Genomic DNA, 22,034 nt, shown 5'->3' on the forward strand with positions numbered 1-22,034 from the left:
TTCGCACTGAATATTCCGGAAGTCTTGTTTTTGAGTTGGTGACGAGTCCGTACGTGACGTCACTGAAGGAACGCCCCTGGCCAAAAAAAAGACATTGTAGCAGTCCTTCCATCACGTCAATGTATTTTGCTGTACTTGTTTGGTCTGAAAACCTCTTGTTGCACCAAAAAGCCGCCAGAAGAGGGCGACCAAGCTCCATGGAAGGAATTTATCAGCCTGCGGAAACAGGCTGATTAATTCCTCACAGGAGCTAGGTCGCCATTTTCTGCCTCTTCTTTGGTGATCCATTTCCCCCCCAATGTTGCCTCAAAATGGCACGGAATACATTCTTTAATCGATTGCAAACATGTATGCTTTCCTCTTCAGAACTATTTGAATCATATTCATAATTGGATGTGTAACAAGAAAGCATATTCTCTGAATCTGAAGCCATTGTTTTGATTCTCCACCAACGCAAGACGTCTTAGCGTGACGTCACGAACTGGGGGCGGGACTTTCTGAAGATGCCCAATTCGCAGCTCAATTTTTTGCAGATTTTGGACACTTTAAGTCATTTTTATTGGTGTTTTGCATTTGAATAAAAATATCATACTGCGTGTTTTGGGTATTTTAGATGCTATAAAACGTTTCAGTTAGGAAACAAAAAAAGTGATGTCGGTTGTCCTTTAAGGTTTTTGAAAAAGGAACATCCGACTTCAGGTAAGCAGATGTAACTTTATCATCTGTAATGTTACTGACTGGAGATCGCAATGTTTATAAACTGAGTTTCATATTAATAAATGCTTTATGTCTTGTTTATGCCTTTATATGTCTTATTATCTCAAGTAGATCTGTTAATTGTTATTTGGCTTAAAGATGGATTTATGACTTGTTTAACTCATTCACTGCCATTCCCAAATGTATTTAGGAATTGATTTTCCTTGTGAGGGTGCCGATAAAGCACTGGTCAGACCTCTGGCAATGTTTTTCCCTCCGACAAGGGGGCAGCATTTGACTTTTGTATAGACACCCACATTTCAAGCTCAGATACAATAACTCCACATCCATAAAACTTAGAAATTAACTCTTTTTTTCTGAGGAAAGAAGAGAGTCTGAGGTTTCTTATGCCGCATCAAAAGTTTATGTGGTCCTAAAACTCAATATTCTGTGAGTCTTGCAATTTGAGTGAAAATGACAAAAACCTCACTTGAATATCGATATAACGAGACTTTACTGTATATGGGAATTCAGACAAATCTGAAAGTGTATCTCTGGAGGTTGGCTACTCAGCTATGGACTTTTTTTCTTTGTTTGTAACTTGTTCATTTGTATTTTTGAACTGCAGTCTTTTTCTACTGTTGTGTGAAATGGGCAGAGATGCACCGTTTTTAGTGGTTTAGAGTTACAGTTGTCAAGTTCCAAACAATGTTTTTTTTTAAGGATTAAAATGTTGGAATTTAAGAAAAACAACTTTTATATCAAAACTATTGAACCGTCTCTTTAAAGGAGATGTGTCAAGCTAAGGCCTGGGGAAATTACCTCATTTTATGTGGCCTGCAAAGGCAAATTATGTCCATTGAATTTGTTTTTGCAAACTTTCTCCACTTCACAACACTGACTTAGATACTGCAATATTTTTTTTTGTTACCAATCCTCGTTTCAAATTAAACTGAAACATAATTGTACTAAAAATTTACTGGCTTCAGAAATCTGAAGGAGGGAATTGATTTTCCTTCTGAGGGTGCGGATAAAACACTGGTCAGACCTGTGGCAATGGTTTTCTCTCTCCAGAGGGGGCAGCATTTGCCTGTTGTACAGCCACCCCCATTTCAAGCTCAGATAACTCCAGAACCATATAACTTGGAAATTAACTATTTTTTTCTGAGGAAAGAAGACAGTCTAATGTTTCTTATGCCGCATCAAATGTTTATGTGGTCCTAAAACTCAATATTCTGTGGGTCTACAATTTGAGTGAAAATGACAAAAACCCCGGTACTGGAGTGGAAACGTTTTTGCACATCGTCTGGCAGTGAATGAGTTAAAAACAAAAACATAACTTAATAAAACATAATAATGGAAAATGAATGAAAAATAAATGCATGTCCAAATAGATTGCAGTGCCGCATGGTGTCTGGTTTACTAAAATATAATCTACTTTGCTAGTACGTTTGTTTTGGAAATCACACTGGGTAAATATATTTGTCGGTTATTTTTGGATGAATGGTATTGTTTCACAGGGCAAAAAAATATTTTCATTTGGAATTTTGAAAGGAAAAAAATAATATTCTACAACCTTGACTTTCTCCTCAAGCTAATCCAGTCTGACTACACTACCCAGAGGGCAACCAGTTTACCTGCCAACACTCTCAAAGACAAGTCTATTACTTTTCATGCAGTATTCATAATAAGCCTGCAGGGCTCAACAATTATTTACAATTCACAAACATCCGCAGTTTGTCTAATAAAACACACATGTACATCAGGGACACGCCTCGATGCAGATGTTTTCAAAATGACATGGTGGGGAAGAAGAGGCAGTGAAAGCTATGAGGAAGAGATCTTTGTGTCAATCTCCTGACAACATCAACCCCACCAGCCCACCCCTTCACTCTTTCGCTTTCTCTCACTCTAAGGAGCATCCTGCGAGCTGCAGTAGCAGAAACTCCTGAATTATTGAAGCAGACATAATCTCTCACACCCACACAGCCTCACACACAGAAATAGTAAGCGTATCCATGTTCACATGGGGATAGGTTAGATAATGATCAATTCAATCTGCCATTTTTTTCGAGACCACAAACATCAAAGTGGAAAGGTGACAGACAGAGAGTGCAGAATTATCACCAGTGGCCGAAAGAAGACGTGGACAGGTGTGAAAAAGAGAAATAGATGACCCATGACTCCTTTCACACTCATGATTGGCGGAGCAGCTTTCAAATGTCAGCCAAGCTGAAGAATGCGCTTGTAAGAATAAATTCACTGAATGAGTGATTGGCAATGCTCACTTTAATCCCATTTATACGTTGAGAACTGTTTAGGTGCTGTTGCAGGGGAAAGGCAGTAAAGAGGGTGTCACAGTGAGCAGAAGTCGACCTATACCAACATAATATACAGCACAATAAAGCTCAAGATAAAACCTCATTAGTTGTTCGGAAAGAGGAGACAATGCTGGTGCAGAGCGAGGCTCAGACTGATTGCAAGAATCCAAGAGGGAATAGAATGATCATTGTGCAGAACAAAATGAACAGCACTGATCAATCACGCCATAATCCACCTTAATTTAGTGGTGCACAGTACACATTGGTTTTGCATATGTGTTTTTTGAAGGAGTGCTTTTGAGCAAAGGTTTATATCTCACTCCAGCACTCATGGCGGTATGCCATGGAAGATTAGTACTAGTGCATCGATAGGAGGTGGAATTTTAAGACCCTAAATAATTGGTCCCCTGATAACTTCTATAGAGAATGGTCGATTGGGTGGAGTCCACTCTAAAGGACCTGAACACTGAAAGAACCAAGACAAGGGCATGGAAAATCCTATTGGACCCTTTGCACCCTGCCCACCACCTTTTCCAGCCACTCCCCTCCGTAAGGCGCGACCGATCCATGCGTACCAAATCCAGCAGACATTTAAAAACCTTCTTCCCCCTAGCCAGTAACTCTGTCAACAGTAACCCAAATATTACTGTATAGTGCCTCTTTGCAATTTTGCACAACCCTGCGGAACAGCATCCCGTTATAATCATTGTAGCTCTAGCTCTGTACTCACTTGAACCACTGTTACTGAAAAAAGCCGGGAATTCTACTTGACTCCAGCACCAGTCACTTTGAGGCGCTCAAGGATATCTGAATAATTTCAGACTTGTTTTACGACAAATACGGCGACTGATCACTTTAAAATGGTTCACCGATTTTCTGCACCAACTGTACAACTGTTATCGGATTTTATTCTACCACTGGTCACTTTAGCTCTGCTTGATACCTTGCACATTGTTTCACTTGTTCCTGAGAGTTACCACTTACATTAAGGAAATCGATGAGATTCGCCTTGATTAGTGTCCTTCAAACTTATTTGTCATGTCTTTCTTATGATGATACTAGTGCAGCGTGTTCTACCGAAGACAAATTCCTTGTGTGTTCTATACACGTGGCCAATAAATATGATTCTGATTCTGAATTGTTTGTTGATCTGGATTCAACACTAACCTTTGCAGTGGTAGCAGCGGTGCTTCTAACTTTTCCAGTTGTTCGCACTGGCAGAGATTTATTCGACCCCTTTTTGGGGAAGTACAGCATGAGCATATTTGCTGATGTATTTCTGTGTAATCGGTCCATCGATGAGAAGGTTTCGTCAGCCGTCATCTGCACTTTTTGAAGGTGTCGGACGTTTCGCCTCCTATCCATGAGGCTTCGTCAGCGAACTAAAGTCTTACTGGTCGTACCGGCCCTATTTATATATCCCTAATGTCCAGACGTGGCGGCGCCGGACACAGCTATGATAGGTCCCGACTCTCAGGTTGGAGGGAGCAGAGGACCACTCCCTGTGGCCCCACTGATTGTTCCTACATTCCTGACTAACGACTGGCCTGTTTGCCCCACTCCCTCCGGTATCACCTCATCAGCATTACGAAAGTTGCCTAACCTGTTTTGCCTAAGCAGGCTATTGTATGGACGATCCAAATTGAACCTCACCCCACCAGACCGGTTTAATGAAGGATTTAGTTGTTTTATGAGAATCACTTCTTTTACTCCCCTTTCAAACCATCTATGTTCTTTCGCTAAGATTTTAACCTCATTGTCATCAAATGAGTGGTTACTAGCTTTTAGGTGCAAATGTACTGCCGATTGAGGCCCACTAGTATTATCCCTGCGATGTTGATAAAGTCTTTGAGAATTTGTTGAGTCTCCCCAATGTCCTGCTCTTTACAATTTTCATTCTTACAATGTATTGAATAAAATACATTACTTTGTTTTTCATTTGGCAACCTATATTTTGGATGCACTAATTTTTGCCTTAACGTGTTTATCAGTTTGAAATAAGTAGGAATTTTGTGTTGACAAAGGACTCTTTGTAATTTTTCAGAAACTCCTGCAATGTAAGGTACTGCTACTCCTCTCCTATTTGTATCTTGAGAATTTTTGGATTCATTCCCTATTCTTTCTTTCTGACATTTGTTGAATGACCACTCAGGGTACCCACAGTTAGAGAGTGCTCTCCTGATATGTTTTGACTCTCTCCTTCGACCAACAGTAGTCAATTTTCCACTGGCACCCTGAAGGTCAACAGTACCAATGGCGGCCGTTGTTAACCCGGGCCTCGACCGATCCGGTATGGGATTCAGAGGTTTGATTCGCTTATTTGTTTTGGCAATTTTTTTTACGGCGGATGCCCTTCCTGACACAACCCTCTGTGTTTATCCGGGCTTTGGACCGGCACAATAAGACACTGGCTTGTGCCCCCTTGTGGCGACATTATAAATGAAAGTTATAAATAAAAGTCAAAAATTGAAACGATGCCAGCGAAAAAAGGTAAATCAGTAAGAAGTGAAATAAAGTTGACAGCTCAACTTCAACATTGATTAATTTGTATTAGTTGCAACAAAATGAATATACGAAGATAAAAAAAACAAACATTTTCAATGATGTCGCCCCATACATGTATGTTGTATTGCGGCGGATAGGTTTATCCTGTTTACTAATCGGCTGCGCATCATCACAGCGTCACTCAGCACCATCTCTTGATGTGTCTTGTCACGAATGAGGGCGGTGACGATGTTTAATATCATGTTCGCTTTCTAATCCGATCCGTTTGGACCACTAAAATTGAGTGTATTATCAACAACAATACAAATATGCAATCACAAGCATCTGCCCGTTATCTGACACGGGTGATGCAAGTGATCAGTCCGCTATACACAATACGTCTTTTCTCATATTTCAAGGTAGCCATTGCTAGATTGCTAGATAGTTGGAGACCATTTGGGTTTTACAACAGTACCTAACAGTATTTATAATACAATATGAACCTGTGAAAATAGACAAACACGCAGTATCTGTGACCAAAATGTGGAGCGTGATCCCCTTAGTGAGTGTGAGCAGACGGAATGAAAAGCTGCAATGTATAAAATAAAAAGTGCTTGTTCACATCCAAACTTGGATTTCTGTTTTTAATTTATACATGAAATGTTTAACCTGCAATCTGAAACAGAGAGTTTGAGTGGCTCTGCAGTACATACCGGTAGGAGAATGAAAACATGCACTCACGGTATGTGACCAGATGATTTTTTTTCCAGAACGTATTGAAAATATTTGAGTCATTTCAGGCATAATGGGCTCCTGTGTCGAGCATTGTTGATTGATCATCTCTTCAAGCAACTGAGACAAATTTGAGTTCACTACATGGCATCAACCATGAGAGAGGGGTGATGTAGAATCAGCCTTATCTAATTTAAGGGTTTTTGGAATAAGGGAGAAAAGCAGAGCGACCAGTTCAGAACATTTAGCTGAATCAACTTTACAGTCCAAAATCACCCAGAAATACCCCTTAAAACTCGACATCAGAGAAAAACAAAACCTACAGGGTGTCTTCATTATGTTGTCAGTCGGCAGTGCCCAATAAATTATGCACTTTAATTTCAGATGTCTGTTGGGATGCATTGCAATGTCAGCTTTTAAGAATCATAAATAAATAACTAAATCTGTGAGCAGGGCTCAAACACAAAAACGTCATTGTCCCCGATGCCACTGAATTCTAACACGACCAAATGGGACTTTATGTTGGGTGTCGAAGCTTAATCAGGTTACTGTGGCACATACTTAAAAACGCAACTGCTCAAAATAGAATCATAGTGAGGCAGCAGGCCCTGAGGAAGAACCATCCCAATAGCATATCAGAAACTACATATCGTAGTTTGACTATCATTAGTGTCTGTGTAAGCTCTCAGTCGTACAGGTCCACTTATATTATCCCTGCGATGTTGATAAAGTCTTTTGTCAGAGATATGACAGACAGACACCGTGGACAGAGACTCAGAACCAGAAAGATTGTCCCCACTGCCGGCAGGAGACGCAGTCATCAGATGACATACGTCTGAATTGTGCGCCCCTCTGCCAAGCTATTTATTGAGAGTATATGCAAATTACAGTGATATATTAGTAAAACACAGTTTTCTTGATTATAATGCCACGCCTCTGGGCGTTCTGAGCACCAACAGCTGCAAGCAGTAAAACATAAGACATTTTAATTGGTTGTCTTTTCCAAGAACTGATAAATTTGTAATCTGGCGCTTGTGCAGGATGTTTAAGCCGTAAATAACTTTGGTGGAAAAGGAGTATCTCAAGCCCTAAATTCTGTGCAAGGCCGGACCTTCTAGAATCTTGATGGAGACGACAGTTCACCTTGCCGTGTCTGTTTCACTCAGATTTACTGTGGCCATCTGCGCTTTGACTGTAGGCCCATTGTTTAGTTGGTCAGCAAAGCACGGCACTTTTAAACATGATAAATTATTATTCTCCATCATCTTTTTTTGAGAATTTGTTGAGTCTCCCCAATGTACTGCTCTTTACAATTTTCATTCTTACAATGTATGGAATAAACTACATTACTTTGTTTTTCATTTGGTAGCCTATCTTTTGGATGCACTAATTTTTGCCTTAACGTGTTTATCGGTTTGAAATAAGTAGGAATTGTATGTTGCCAAAGGACTCTTTGTAATTTTTCAGAAACTCCTGCAATGTACGGTACTGCTACTCCTCTCCTTTTTGTATCTTGAGAATTATTGGTTTCATTCCCTATTCTTTCTTTCTGACATTTGTTGAATGACCACTGAGGGTACCCACAGTTAGTGAGTGCTCTCCTGATATGTTTTGACTCATTTCTCTACCTTCAGTGCTAGTTGGTATTAGTTACAAAAAGGAGAGGAGTAGCATTACCGTACATTGCAGGAGTTTCTGAAAAATTACAGAGTCCTTTGGCAACATAAAATTCCTACTTATTTCAAACCGATAAACACGTTAAGGCAAAAATTAGTGCATCCAAAAGATAGGCTACCAAATGAAAAACAAAGTAATGTAGTTTATTCCATACATTGTAAGAATGAAAATTGTAAAGAGCAGTACATTGGGGAGACTCAACAAATTCTCAAAAAAAAGACTTTATCAACATCGCAGGGATAATATAAGTGGACCTCAATCGGCAGTACATTTGCACCTAAAAGCTAGCAACCACTCATTTGATGACAATGAGGTTAAAATCTTAGCGAAAGAACATAGATGGTTTGAAAGGGGGGTAAAAGAAGCGATTCTTATAAAAAAACAAAATCCTTCATTAAACCGGTCTGGTGGGGTGAGGTTCAATTTGGATCGTTCTTACAATAGCCTGCTTAGGCAAAACAGGTTAGGCAACTTTCGTAATGCTGATGAGGGTCGTTATGCTGATGAGGTGATACCGGTGGGAGTGGGGGTAATAGGCCAGTCGTTAGTCAGGAATGTAGGAACAATCAGGGGGGCCACAGGGAGGGATCCTCTGCCCCCCCAACCTGAGAGTAGGGACCTATCATAGCTGTGTCCGGCGCCACCAGGTCTGGAGATTAGGGATATATAAATGGGGCCGATACGACCAGTCAGACTTTAGTTCGCTGACGAAGCCTCTTGGATAGGAGGCGAAACGTCCGAAACCTTCACTTTTGTACAGATGACATTAGTGGCAACAGAAGCACTAAGAGATATTAAACGATCTTGACGTCTACAGTGGTACACTGACTACAAAATGCGAGGATATCTCAATAAGATCTGCATATGATGACATCAAGCTAGGATCATCTCTTACCAACAATAATATAAGACATCATGTGAGTGCACATGATGAAACTGCCATACACATACAATATTTTGTGCACAAAACATGTCATTTTCGACCTGCAAAAGATTTGTTTCAAAAAAGTATGACAAACAATAAAAACTTGACACAACATAAATTTACTCTGATTTTGCTATGTTATATCTTATGCGCTCTTTCATTGTGTCTGATTATAATTTCCGGGGGGGGGGGTGGAGAGAATAGCATTAACCTGTTTTTAATTATTTCAATTTCCTGCAATTTCTCCTTCTGTGTCTTAACTTCTGCAGAGTGACACACTTTTAAGTCTGGCATGAATCCCCCAAACCCCACTATATAGGAACTTAAGTGTCTTTGTAGACATCAGCAATTATCCTGCACAATTGCAATGTGCACTCAACTAGCAAGCTCAGCCTGTAACATGAAAAGGCATGTTCTTCTCAGAAAGCCTGCCAGTGTGGCCACTTGAGAGGGCCTTGTTGTTAGCTGTGACTATGCACATGTCACACAGAGCAAGGCAAAACAAGCAGAAGGGTCAAAAAAGAAAGCTCCACTTGCAAACTGGCATGTAGTCTAGCTCTGGGCTAGCATGGTCACTTTGGAACGCCTCATTGTCACAGTGTGGAACAACCCTGTGGTGATCTGGTGGGACATATTCCAGGAACCAGAGGCTTTAAAACAATACATACATAGAGTGACTGCATGTGAGGGTCGAATAAAAAGGCAGGATAACCATCCATCCATCCATTTTCCAGACCGCTTGATCCCCATTAGGGTCACGGGGGGTTCTAGAGCCTATCCCAGCCGTTTTCGTGCACTGGGCGGCGGTCACTCTGGATTGGTTGCCAGCCAATGGCAGGGCACACAGAGACAAGCAACCAAGATTTCTCCACTGCAAGACTAATAACGGCAAATCCAATCCAAGTCCAAGATGCAGGATAACATAAAACCTATTTTTGTATGTCGTAGCACTGGTAATTTATTGAAAGTTGAGCATTTTTCCGATATTACTGTTTCACTTATACAGATAGACAGACATACAGACCGAAATAAAATACCCACCAGCAAACTGTACTGTATATTACGTATAAGGGGTGAAAACATTAAAAAAAAATTGCCGTTAATTGGCAAATTGGCGTTTTCATGTTTATGTTTGTTAAGTAATTATGAGTGCCTTGCATGCTGGGTCCGAGAGGACAGTAATTTCATCTGTGCTGTATGTCATGCATATTAGCATATTTGACAATAAAGCTGACTTTGACTTTGACTTTGAACATTAACAGCATACATTGAAAACAGATTTGACTGTCCATAGAAAAAAAAGTAATATTTTGTGGGGTCATATTTTATCATGGGGTGTCTTGTCACAGAAAATTATGATCTGCCAAAATAAACATTTTGCAGTCAAATACAATGTTTGTGCTGTCTTTTCAAGGAGCTCAGGTGTGTTTTCTCCATCTTGGTCAATTTCTCAACTTGATTCCAAATCCCCACAGAGTCAGTGAAGACTTTCGATCAGGTATGACAAAGCAGACTGAAACACAACACAGCATTTGTGGTGGATTGCAATCCGTTGTCATCCTCTTTCTGTTCAGCTGCTCAGTCCACACAGTCAGTGGGCCGGACATGAAAGCTTCTCCTTCTCGCCTTTGCTTTCATCCACTTCCACATTATCCAAAGGAAGTTGGCAATCCTTTCCAGCACTTGTTTTGAGTCTCTCTAGCACAGAATCATTTTATCTTCACCACAGCAAACTGTGACCTTTTGTTGGCCTATGACCGAAATGCCCCCAATTCTCTGTGTGCTGCAGCATTTCTCACTCTTATTGATTATTTCATGGTAGCTCACGTCTGGATTACCGAGCCCTATAATTTGTCAGATCAATCTCATTGCGAGCCTAAGGGTGTGTGTATATGTGTGTGTGTGTGTGTGTGTGTGTGTGTGTGTGTGTGTGTGTGTGTGTGTGTGTGTGTGTGTGTGTGTGTGTGTGTGTGTGTGTGTGTGTGTGTGTGTGTGTGTGTGTGTGTGTGTGTGTTTTGGAACACATGCAGAGACAGCAGCTGGAGAGACACATGCACATTGCCAGCCAGTCCCTGTAAAATGGGATCACTAGGGACACTGCGCGATGTTTACCCAGTTCTCAACTGAAGATTGGATATGCAATGTCTCATTTGTGATCAATAGCTCGACAAGGGACACGCTAAGGGTGGGCATACATAAGGGTCGTAAAGCAACCAGAAAGAGGGGGTATATTTTGAAGGGCAGCCTTTGATTGGGAATTAGTGACGAGAGGAAAAGAAGCGCTGGGTGAGAGTGGAGATGACAAACCATGTGTAGGAAAAAATACGGCAGCAGCTTAACTGGAAGAAAAAGAAATAGAGGACAGCGCAGGTTGGAGATAAGAAAGATTGACATGTTTTCAACAAAGCCTTAATTGTCTGAAATACGATGCGCTGCCTGAGAAGTGTTTCTTCTGAAGGTGACTCTAAGATTTGTTGAATCAGCCTCATTCAACCGCATGCCCACCCCCTCCCCCTATGCAGTAAAACCGCAACAAACATTCCTTGATGTGCATATGGACAGCACAAAAAAAATATGTTTATAAGCACAACCTGTAAATATCTTCCCAGTACAGTGTTTTAGTTCCTCAGAGAAGCCCGTCTTGTCCTTCAATGAATGGTGGAGAACAAAAAAGTGACACACTGGTATTTCCAACAATGTTGAAATGAAACTAAAAATGCCATTTCAGTCGACCAACTTGTACAGTAAATACGCAAAATGCACACACAAGCATTCCTTCACTGACTGGCAGCCCAAGATAGACTGCTGTCTATTGCAAACAATAACATATGTCTGAAAGATGACAACATTGAATATTTTCTATGAGCCTAAACACTTTGAACAACTACCAATTACATAATTGTGAACATTTTTATAATGGAGCATAGAACCTCATAAACAGAGGTTGCATTTTTTTTCTTCAGGCAAAGCACATATCTGGAATAGAAAGTACATTGAACTCACACCTTCGAAATTCTCACCCAAAACTCAAACGTTTTGTAACATCATGAATTAATTTAGTGGTGTGGATATTTACGAATGTTCAGTCTAATCCAAGCGTGACGTGTCATACACTTTTTTTCAAGTACAGCACGTTTTACAATTGGATGAGGGTCTCGCTAAGTTTGTCTGTGAACTTCGGGTTTGTAAACCTCTGCAATGACTAACAGTGTCGTATAGATGGCAGGTCTGCACCATGACAAAAGCTGATTCAATTAATGAAGTGACTTATGAACAGCATTTTTAAAAAGTCACTGACATTTAACTAATTCACTGCCTGCCTTTGACAATTTTTTTTCGGGAATTGAAAATATGATGTAGAGCGCCATTCTCAAATTTGTTTGGGTTTTGTTTTTTTCTTGCAGGGGTGCCGATAAAGCACTGAACAAACCTCTGTCAATGTTTTTTTCCCTTCCACGAGGGGGCAGCATTTCCCCTTTTTTCATGAGAGCACCTTGTTCCTACTTCAGCTGTTGTAAAATGCTACATAAATCAATATGTACTCTATGTATTGCATTGCAGCCACCCTCATTTCAAGCTCTTAAAACTGCATATAATTTAGGAAGTAACACTTTTTTCTGATGAAAGAAGAGAGTCTAAGGTTTCTTACGGTTGCACTGAATGTGTATCTAGTCCTAAAACTCAATATTCTGCGGGACCTGGAATTCGAGTGACAATGACAAAAATCCTGGCACTGCGTTGTACACATTTTTGCATGTATGGTAGTGAATTAGTTAATGTGAGTAATACTTTACTAAGTTTAAGAGTTTTAAATTTCACAAGAACATTATATCTTATCAACACATTCTCCATGAAATGTTTATTTCTAAATGTTTGTTTTCTCATCTTTTTGGTCAGAAAATTGTGTTTTAGGTAAAACCAACCCGTGTTCGATTGTCGATTATGGGGGAAAAAAATAGTAACCAACTTTGAAATGGATAAGATTATGTTGCTCATTACACATCTGCTTATACAAATATTTTTAGAGGATATTTTTACGATTGTGTCATAACACCCAAAATGGGCAATGAACTCACGCGGCACTTCTCTTCTCCGGTTTGGGTGCCCGGAGCTGATCCCTGGATTGGGGTTGCCGTCGCTGCTCAGCACTCGATTAGAAGGTGCTAACTCGAGAGGGCAGAGTATAAAGGAGAACTTGGTACATTTTGTAAAGTTTATTGTTCTTTATTGGTGTCTCAGGCCTTCATAATTTTATTAGCAGATGACGTAAAACGATTGTTCTCAATGCCAAGCACGGTAATGCTAATTTTCATAAATATACAAAGGGAGGGTGTGGAGAAGGAGCAGTCTGATACTGTAAGAAGAAATGTGCTTGACTGCATTAATACACAGAAATTCACGCATGTAGATTATTTCCTGCATGCGACATCTTCTGGTTTTGGCCATATGTCGCGCTTGTTTTAGTATGCAAGCCACGCAAGTCTTGGTATTGTACTTGAGGGCCCCGGAGTACTGACAGAAGAAGATGTGGTTATGTTGCCGCTGCTGAGTTGAGTACTCCGGTGAGGATCAAAAGCGCGACTGTCATTTAAACGTGATTGCATGCTGTGTGTGCAAAGGCGCTAGTTTTTCCTCACTTGAACAAAATGTCACCTTTGCAACTATTGCAAGCTATTGGGATGCGTTCGGTGTAAAATGTTAACAAACTTTGTCCGGCGCCATGTTATGTAGTATTGGCGCTACTAAATAACGTCACAATACAATGCATGTGGTGACATCATCCTGAATGGAATTGATCATGGAACATTTACAAGAACAGCAAAATATGCCGATGAAGTGAATCATTGGGGACTAATAAAAACAGTTTTATGGTTCCATGCCTGTTTGTGGTTTGTGAAAATTCTGTCCAAAAGCTCTAATATGGCCGGCAATAAGGGGATATATGCTTTGAAAATGGTTGGCTGGGAATCAAAGACATCATTTTAAATACAGCTCGTTTTTTATTTACTTGAAATATAATTTTGAGAACACATATCTTTGATGACTCGTACTTTCATGAAGAGCTGATTACTGGTTTGCAGTTTTGAGATTTGGGGTTCGATGTGCTGTTTTGGCCCATGATTGTGTGGGTTTTATCCACCTACTTGAGCTTCCTCACACATTAAAAAACACAGTCTAAGTTTACTGATGGTTCTAAAACAGGGATGTGTAAACTTTTTGCAAAGGGGGCTAGATTTGGTGTGTAAAAAATGTAGGGGGGCGACTTTGGCGGGCGTTCTTTACATAAAAATAAATTTCAGCGAGCCATTTTGGGTTTCATATTTGCATTTTAAAATTTAATTTCAGCTATATTAAGCATGTGTTTTTGTTTATTTTAAAATGCATATCAGAATTTAATTGACATTGAAAATTGAATATTCACTGAACTTCACTTCTTTTAAACACATTGACTTTTCTATTGTCATTGACCTAACTAATTCAAACCCATTCCCAATTTTATTCGAGAATTGAAAATATGACGTGGAGCGACATTCTCGAATTTGTTCGGGTTTTGGTTTTTCTTGTAGGAGTGCCGATAAAGAGCTGGTCAGACCTCTGGCAATGTTTTCCCTACCATGAGGGGGCAGCATAAAGATGATTCTGATTCTGACTGTACAGCCACCCCCACTTGCATCTCATATTACTCCAGACCCATATATTGTAACATAGGAATTAACTTTTTTCTGATGAAAAGAGTCTAAGGTTTACACTGCATTGGATCTTTATGTAGTCCTAAAACTCAATATTCTGTGCGTCCTGGAATGTAAAATAAAATGACAAAAACACTGGCACTGGAATGGACACATTTTTGCGCATGTCTGGCAGCGAATGAGTTAAAAACAACCACTGTATATCTCTACAAATGTAGCAGACACATTTAAGTGAATACATAGTCCAATTTGTACCCATCCTAGAACCGTCGACCCTCACATGCAACTTTCCTCCTTTTGTTGATTGACACCATTTTAGAAAAATGGAGGGCTCATTCGGTTACTAGCTCATATACTAATTTGCTGTTCCTAATTGAGCCTCTAGTCTAGATGGCAGCATTTAGCACACACAGGTAACAGCGCTACTGCTCAATGTATTACTTCTACATGCGGGCCAGACATTATTGATTTTATGACAGAGGCTGTGGTCCGGATGAAAATTAATCACAGGCCGCATTTGGCCCCCAGGCCGGACATGTGCTCTAAATTGCATAAGAACGATATGAAATAAGTGCACTGCAATTGGCCGGTTGAGTAGTCCAGGATGTTCCTCGCCTCCTGCGCAAAGTCAGCTGGGATAGGCTGCAGCTCAGCCATGAACCTCTTGAAGTCACACATGAAAGAAAATGGAAATGCCACGCTAAAGATGTAATCAAAAGTGACTATCAGTATTTGCTGCAGACAAAAACAAAACAAAATTTGAAAGGTGCTTAAAATGTAATGTAATGTATTTATTATTATTATTAGAATCAGAATCAGAAAACCTTTATTCGTCCCACAAAGGGGAAATGTATTATTATTATTATTATTATTATTATTATTATTATTATTATTATTAATCAGTGTGGTTTGAAGAAATCTCATGGGGCCGACTTCAAGTCCTCCAACGTCTAAAAGGTTCTTTCACATAAACAGAGGGCTATTTCCACAGATACAGTACCTTCAAAAATAACGTGGAATACCGGTATCATAGAATAGTGGGGGCTTCATATTATCTTTCAACAATGCATTTCCATATTCTTTTTACAAATGAGTGTCGTCAGCTTTCTGGCACAAAGCACGCAATCATTTGGAAAGAGAAAATGTAATGATAGGCTGCAAAGGAGTTCAAGAAGTACTGTACTTGTTTCTTGCAGGAAAATTGTGACGCCCACTCTCATGGCTATTTTCAAAATTTCACATTTATCAGACAGAAAAAAGAGAGGACAAAATATGGCCTACAAGATGCTTGAAAGGCTTTAACCACTCGATGAACCTTGCTGTTTCTACAGTGATCATGCAGTTGATCGTCCAACAATAGCTAAGTAAAGACAAATGCAACATGATTGTTTGACAAGAACAGTTTAGGATTCCAAATAGAAGCTTTTAATTGTGGTGATCCATAATAGGATGATTAAAGTTGGGTAGTTTCAATTAGTGAGATGGACCAAGCACTTAGACAAATGATTCTCAAAAACAATGAGATGCATCCTCAGCATCATAACTACAGACGAGACATCTGTGCCTCCTTGTGTTGTTTACGCACGTTTGGGCCCCACCCTTTGTCAAAATGTGGCCAATGGAGGTCATACACATTTAACAGCAACAACGGAAAAAAACTCAATTCCAACAATTGATGCACACTACTATGTAATTTGTCCAAGTTCCCTGCAGCAATACTCATGAAACAATAATCCAGTGGTTATTGTGACTGAGTGGAAATTAAATTGGCAGTAACTCGACTTTGTGGATTTTCATGAACATAAAACTCAACACTAACAATGTTAATGCGACGGCCTAACAGAGACAAAGTGTGCAAGCATGCATGCATGGATGCAAGCACGGGTGAGTGACGAATTATGCTGGCTCAGACTTCCACACGTCATCTAATGAATTGTGTCAGCAAATTCCCACAGTCAAAACAACGGATTGGTTCGCAGCCTGAAACCTTGGGATTTGGTTTTGCAAATGTAAGGCAACAAGGATACGAAACCAAATTGCTTCTGCAATTGAAACAATGCAACTGAATGTTGACAGTGGCTAAATTATCAATACTATATTGAATATTACCTGTCACATGAATCAAAACGAATTTCAATTGAGAGAAACCAACTAAACTCTGCCTATCAGACCATTTCTGCAGCTCCCCTGCCAACAAATGGACAATCATGCATATGCAGAAAGGGACCAAGTGGCTCATCAGCAGGGATGTAGGGTGGAACATGGCAGGCAGGGCCGAACAGCAAAAAAGGAGAAGAAATGTGGGGGAAGGGGGTCCGGCAGATAGGAACAAGACAGTGTCATGGTTGAGGAAGCGAGGGGTCATTCTCTGCTCCAAAGACATGGATGAAAATGTGAAAATGGAAGGAACATGAGGTAATAATGCGGCGTTCATGACGCCAAGAGAATTGAGTTGAAGATAAAAAAGGCACCAAGAAGCATGTGAAATAATTCCTCTAAATGTCAGAACGGCAGGCAAAAATATTTTGAATGGAAACAATTTGTTGACATGATGACAGGCAAACAAATTACTTTCACACTTGATTTGTAACTGAAGGTTTGGTGACATATAACAATGACTACTTGAGTATCATTCATTAGAGGGGACGGTCTGTGTAGATGTGGACAAATAAGCACTTGACTATGTCAAGTTTGAACTTCTCGACCAGGAAAATTGCCACCAAACTCTCAGTGGTGTGACCATGAGAAGTACACATCAGATACAAGAAATCGAATACAGTGATTCCTCATCTTACGAACGCTTTAGTTAATGAACTTTTCGCTTTACGAACATTAAATTTGCGAGAATATAATCCTGGCATACAAACTAGGTTTTGGGAAACACACTGAGCACCACAATGGCTGGCGGACTAGTTTTCGACGGAAGAACACCAAACCACACTGCAGTACAGCACCACCACGGCTGCCGGACTACATTTCCACACCCACTTTCTTTGACTGCACTCAGTGCAATGTGGTTTCTTATTGAGTGGATACTTTTGCTGTTTTGGGACCGAAAAAGACCCCACCCATCAGTATGCTAAATTGACCATTGCTACGTGTGGCTCAGGGATTTTCTGTGTTGTCTAATCAACGGTCTCAGGCAATACACGTAGAAGAGGTTGAAAATCTTATGTTGATTTGGATTTTAAAAAAGCAGCTAACGGGGGAAAGTATAAGGTTTTCTCCGGGAACTCCGGTTTCCCCCACATTACAAAAACGTACAAGAATGGTTCAGTGAAGACTCCTAATGTTCCTAGATGTGACTCTCAGGGTAAATTATTGTTCTTCTCTACAGTACGTACGTGGCCATTGGCTGCCACCAATCTCCAGTGAGGTCACGTGACATGCTCATCACAGAGTTAATCATTAAAAAAATGTGCATGGAAGCTACAGCACTTTAAAGGACAACCGACACCATTTTTTTTGTTTCCTAACTGATATCAGAAAAACGTTTTATAGCATCTAAAATACCCAAAACATGCAGGGTGATATTTTTAGTCAAATGAAAAACACCAATAAAAATGACTTAAAGTGTCTCAAAACGATTTCAAAATGAAACCGGAAGTGGTCAGTTTCAGAAGGTCCCGTCTGCTTGTTCATGACGTCACGCCAAGACGTCTTGCCTTGCTCGACAATCAAAACAATGGCTTCAGATTCGGAGAAGATGCTTACTCATCCAGTTATGAATATCATTCAAATAGTTCTGAAGAGGAAAGCATAAATGTTTACAATCAATTAAAGGAGTCCTCCCATATCACTTCGAGCCGTCAATGGCATCCGGACTGAAATGTAGTGTCCCAAAAAATGCAAAAGATGGCGCCCAAGCTCCGTTGGAAATGGGCTGATTTGTCTGCTGGGAATTTGTGTCAGCGAATATCAAATAGTTTTCTTGGTGCAACACACAACGATTCACCATCGCGTTATTTATGTTTTCCTTCTAATTTTGCCATCAACATGGATCAACACGAACCTTTCAGACCAAAGTACTGCAAAAAGCATTGTGTGTCGCTTTCTCGGTCAGGAGGGTTCCAAACGTGACATCACGTGGGGATCGTCATCAACTCGAAAACAGACTTCCTGAATATTCAGCGTGAGTCTTACAACGTAAAATATAGCTATATGCGATGGAATCTTTGTAAAATACGCTCAGTAGAAGTCATTTAAAGTGATTTTACAAATTATGGACCCAACTTGTCCGGGGGCGTCAGTTGTCCTTTAAGCCTCAACTTTGTCTTCTGAATAGATCAAGTTGATATTGCAGGGCGTGCATTATGAACCACATTTTTGTAGCAATTAAACTGCACCATTTCTTGTTGCTTAGCCATTAATTGTGTACCATTTGAAAAGATGTAACTGTTGCCAAATGATCTCTTTTCATATGACTGTCTTTTTGTCATAGGCATCACTATAGCTGTTTCCTCTATGCGGGGGAGAAGCCAATACAAAATAATACACAGGTAAGCATGTCTGCTTCTGCTGTATGTGGTGTGTTGAGCCATAAAAGAAAAAGGTCACAGCTTCTCTCATCCTTTGTTCCTTCTATCCCTTACAATCCTACCCTCCACAGACAGTTTGCAGATAATGACTTCCAGTCACATATATACGTACAACATTTAAATATACACACACATTGTAAGTGAAAAGACCCTCGCTGAATAGAAGACTAATTCTCCTCATCACATCACAGCACCAGTGAATGAGGACAGCCATCTTTAATAAGGCTAAAGGTAGCTTACGCTTTGCTGAAATCTCCTGAGAATATGGCAGCGGGCTGTATCCTGTTGCAACTCAAGCATCGTGCATAGTAAGGCAAGTCAATACTGTGCTGACACTAATGATTGCACAGCTGCAAAGACCGCAGAGGGTCTCTTTTATAATTGAGTCTGGGAAAATTAAAATAAAATGAAAAATATGGCCTGTTTATCAACTGGTTGAGGCTTACAAATGACAGAATGTAATTTCATAGAGAACAAAGCCAGCATGCTTTCAGCTATGCTTGTTTGGATTATTGTCGCCAGAAGAAGTCAATGTCTGCTTGACTGAGTTCCATGAAACAATCAGTCATTGTAGTTATTCACATTTTTTGTGTGAGTGCATAAAGTCAAATTTAAAACTCACTTACACTAAACAGAATGATTTTTATATTGAACAAAACAAAACCCAGTGTCTTTACAAAACAAATGCTAGTTTAAAGCCAAAATATAGGGTGTCATTGAAGTGCTAATACAATTAGCATTGACCTTTTGGTAACCTATACTGTGCAAAGGAAAATTAGGACTATTCAGGCACAATAACAGAAGGAAAAGATTAGATAATTCTTCTACTTTGCAAAATGTGTATTATTGCAGCCACGCTCGATTAAAGTTCTGTTGGTAAAGAAAGCAATGCAATAAAACAAATGTTCATCACAAACAGAAGACTTTATAGCATGTTTGACTATCAGTCATTATATCAATGTGTACTCAAATGTAAATATGTGTGCTCGGTTTGAAAACAGTTGAAACAGAGACGTATTAAAAACACATTTCACAAATATGTGCAGGTATTAACGGCTCGACTGGATTATAGGATTGTAATTTTTTAAATACAGGATATTCATTTTCATGAAAGTTAAAATGTTTATCATGGAAGGAATTAAAAACTGTACGTTAATGTACCAATGTATAGGAAAATGTATCATTGTGTACCACTGTTATTAGGCTGTCTACTTAGCAGTCTAATTATAAAAAGTCCAAGCGTGAAACTCCAATGACATCGAGTTCTTTGATGCTTGAAAGTGTTGACCAAAGTCACACAAACAAGTTATCTGAGACCTTCTTCCTGTGTCTCAACAAGGATGGATGGGTGCCTGCTGGCGCACATTTAGTACAGGTTTTATGAAGGACAAAGTGAGCCAAAGACACGCGCAGGCACACACACAATCTAATTACTTGTCCCTTTTGGTGAGATTTAGTGGCTCCCAAGAAACTCACATCTCTGTATCTGTTCCAGGATCTGTCCTTGGAGTGTTGGCCCACGGTTGTAAGCCGCTTGTCGTTGGTTGTGCCAGACAGTGCAGATTGTGTGCTCAGTAAGAGAGCCACAACAGGGAGCAGAGAGAAGAACATCTTCTGGAAACCAAAGCATGCAAGAAAAGGACTTAGTAGTAAAATGAGCTGTCGAGTGGCAACATGGACGGGATCGGGTCTAAGCGTTCAAGTGGGATAACAACACTTTCCGCACGTATGCACACACGCTCGCGCTCCCAATTGCAAGGTGGAAAGGAATTGGAAGGAGGAAAGCAAGGCTGTGTTTTTGATGTTGCAGAATTGGTCTTCATCATGTGTGTGCTCTCTTTTGAAATCCATCGACAAACAACGCGGAGTTGTGGTCTCGAAGCAACCAGCTCACCGACTTGTTTTTTTTTTTTTACTATTTAGTCGTTTTGTTTTGTTTCCTATCGGATTGTCTCAGCCAAAAGTCGAACAATGTGCGACTGTTTATTATCGTCTTTACATTGCCAACTTACCTGCATTTGTTCGGCGGCGTCAGAATCGGAACCCTGATGCAAATAAGTCCAAGTTCCGACCACTTAAGTGCAGGCAGGCCACCTCTGTGTCTGACTGACACAATGCAAGCAACGAGGCAAATGGGCTTGCTGGAGGTTTCTCCCGTCACAAGACACCGCCCTCTCTCTCTCTCTCTCTCTCTCTCTCTCTCTCTCTCTCTCTCTCTCTCTCTCTCTCTCTCTCTCTCTCTCTCTCTCTCTCTCTCTCTCTCACTCACTCACTCACTCACTCACTCACTCACTCACTCACTCACTCACTCACTCACTCACTCACTCTCTTTTCCTGCGACTTCGCACTCCACCGACAGCCCTCGAACCATTGTTCCTCCTCCCAGTCAAGCAGTGGCGTACAGTCATGTAGTGGCTTAAGTGAAGGAGCCCCTCTCATCCACACGTAACTAAATCAATTTCCACCTCCAATAAAGGTGAGTCGGTCAGCGGGATGACTTTTTCGTGTTTTTACAATTAATTAAATTTATCTAACATTGAAAGTGAAAAGTTGCATTACCGTTTTCGCCTCCTGCCCAGTGAGTACTATTTATCGCAAAATATTTTGGAAGTGACGTGTAACACTCCCACAGAGTTAAAGTCTACTCTACTGATATAAGCGTGGAGCAGCAGTGGAGCAGGCTGGGCGCTGCTTCTCTCCCGCGAACTTTTTTTTAATGTTTATAAAAATATATACATACTAAAACGATGTGTGGATACTAAACTAATGTTGTTCTTTGTTTATGTTTCTACCTATAATTCATGTATGTATATTTAATACATTTCTGTGTTCTCTCTCTCTCTGATAGAGAATAGATAGAATAGAAGTTATCATATTTAAAAGTTTCAAGGTTCGTTAGCTGCCCAAGACAAACCCCACAATGGAAGCACAGAGAAACCTGAGGTCAATCTGAGGTCAACAGACACAGCCT

At 40.2% G+C, this 22,034-nt stretch overlaps 1 protein-coding gene across 3 annotated transcripts in view; it reads right to left on the reverse strand.

Annotated features, from left to right (window-relative positions):
• spock1 (SPARC (osteonectin), cwcv and kazal like domains proteoglycan 1) overlaps positions 1-21,215 on the reverse strand; it is an 84,767-nt gene extending 63,552 nt beyond the window's left edge. For 2 of the 3 annotated variants that reach the window (XM_089023652.1, XM_089023635.1), the window contains exons 1-2: positions 21,076-21,215; positions 20,540-20,677 (exon numbers count right to left, since the gene is read on the reverse strand). In XM_089023652.1, coding sequence (XP_088879778.1) covers positions 20,540-20,677; positions 21,076-21,081 — 144 coding nt within the window. In that variant the 5' untranslated portion in view covers positions 21,082-21,215. The remainder of the gene's footprint in view (positions 1-20,539; positions 20,678-21,075) is intronic. The other variant, XM_089023644.1, reaches the window with a different exon arrangement.
• Positions 21,216-22,034: the final 819 nt, after the last annotated feature.

The sequence above is a fragment of the Hippocampus bargibanti genome, linkage group LG02, assembly GCF_051943395.1.
Source record: "Hippocampus bargibanti isolate YZ-2025 linkage group LG02, ASM5194339v1, whole genome shotgun sequence".
In the NCBI taxonomy this organism is placed as follows: domain Eukaryota; kingdom Metazoa; phylum Chordata; class Actinopteri; order Syngnathiformes; family Syngnathidae; genus Hippocampus; species Hippocampus bargibanti.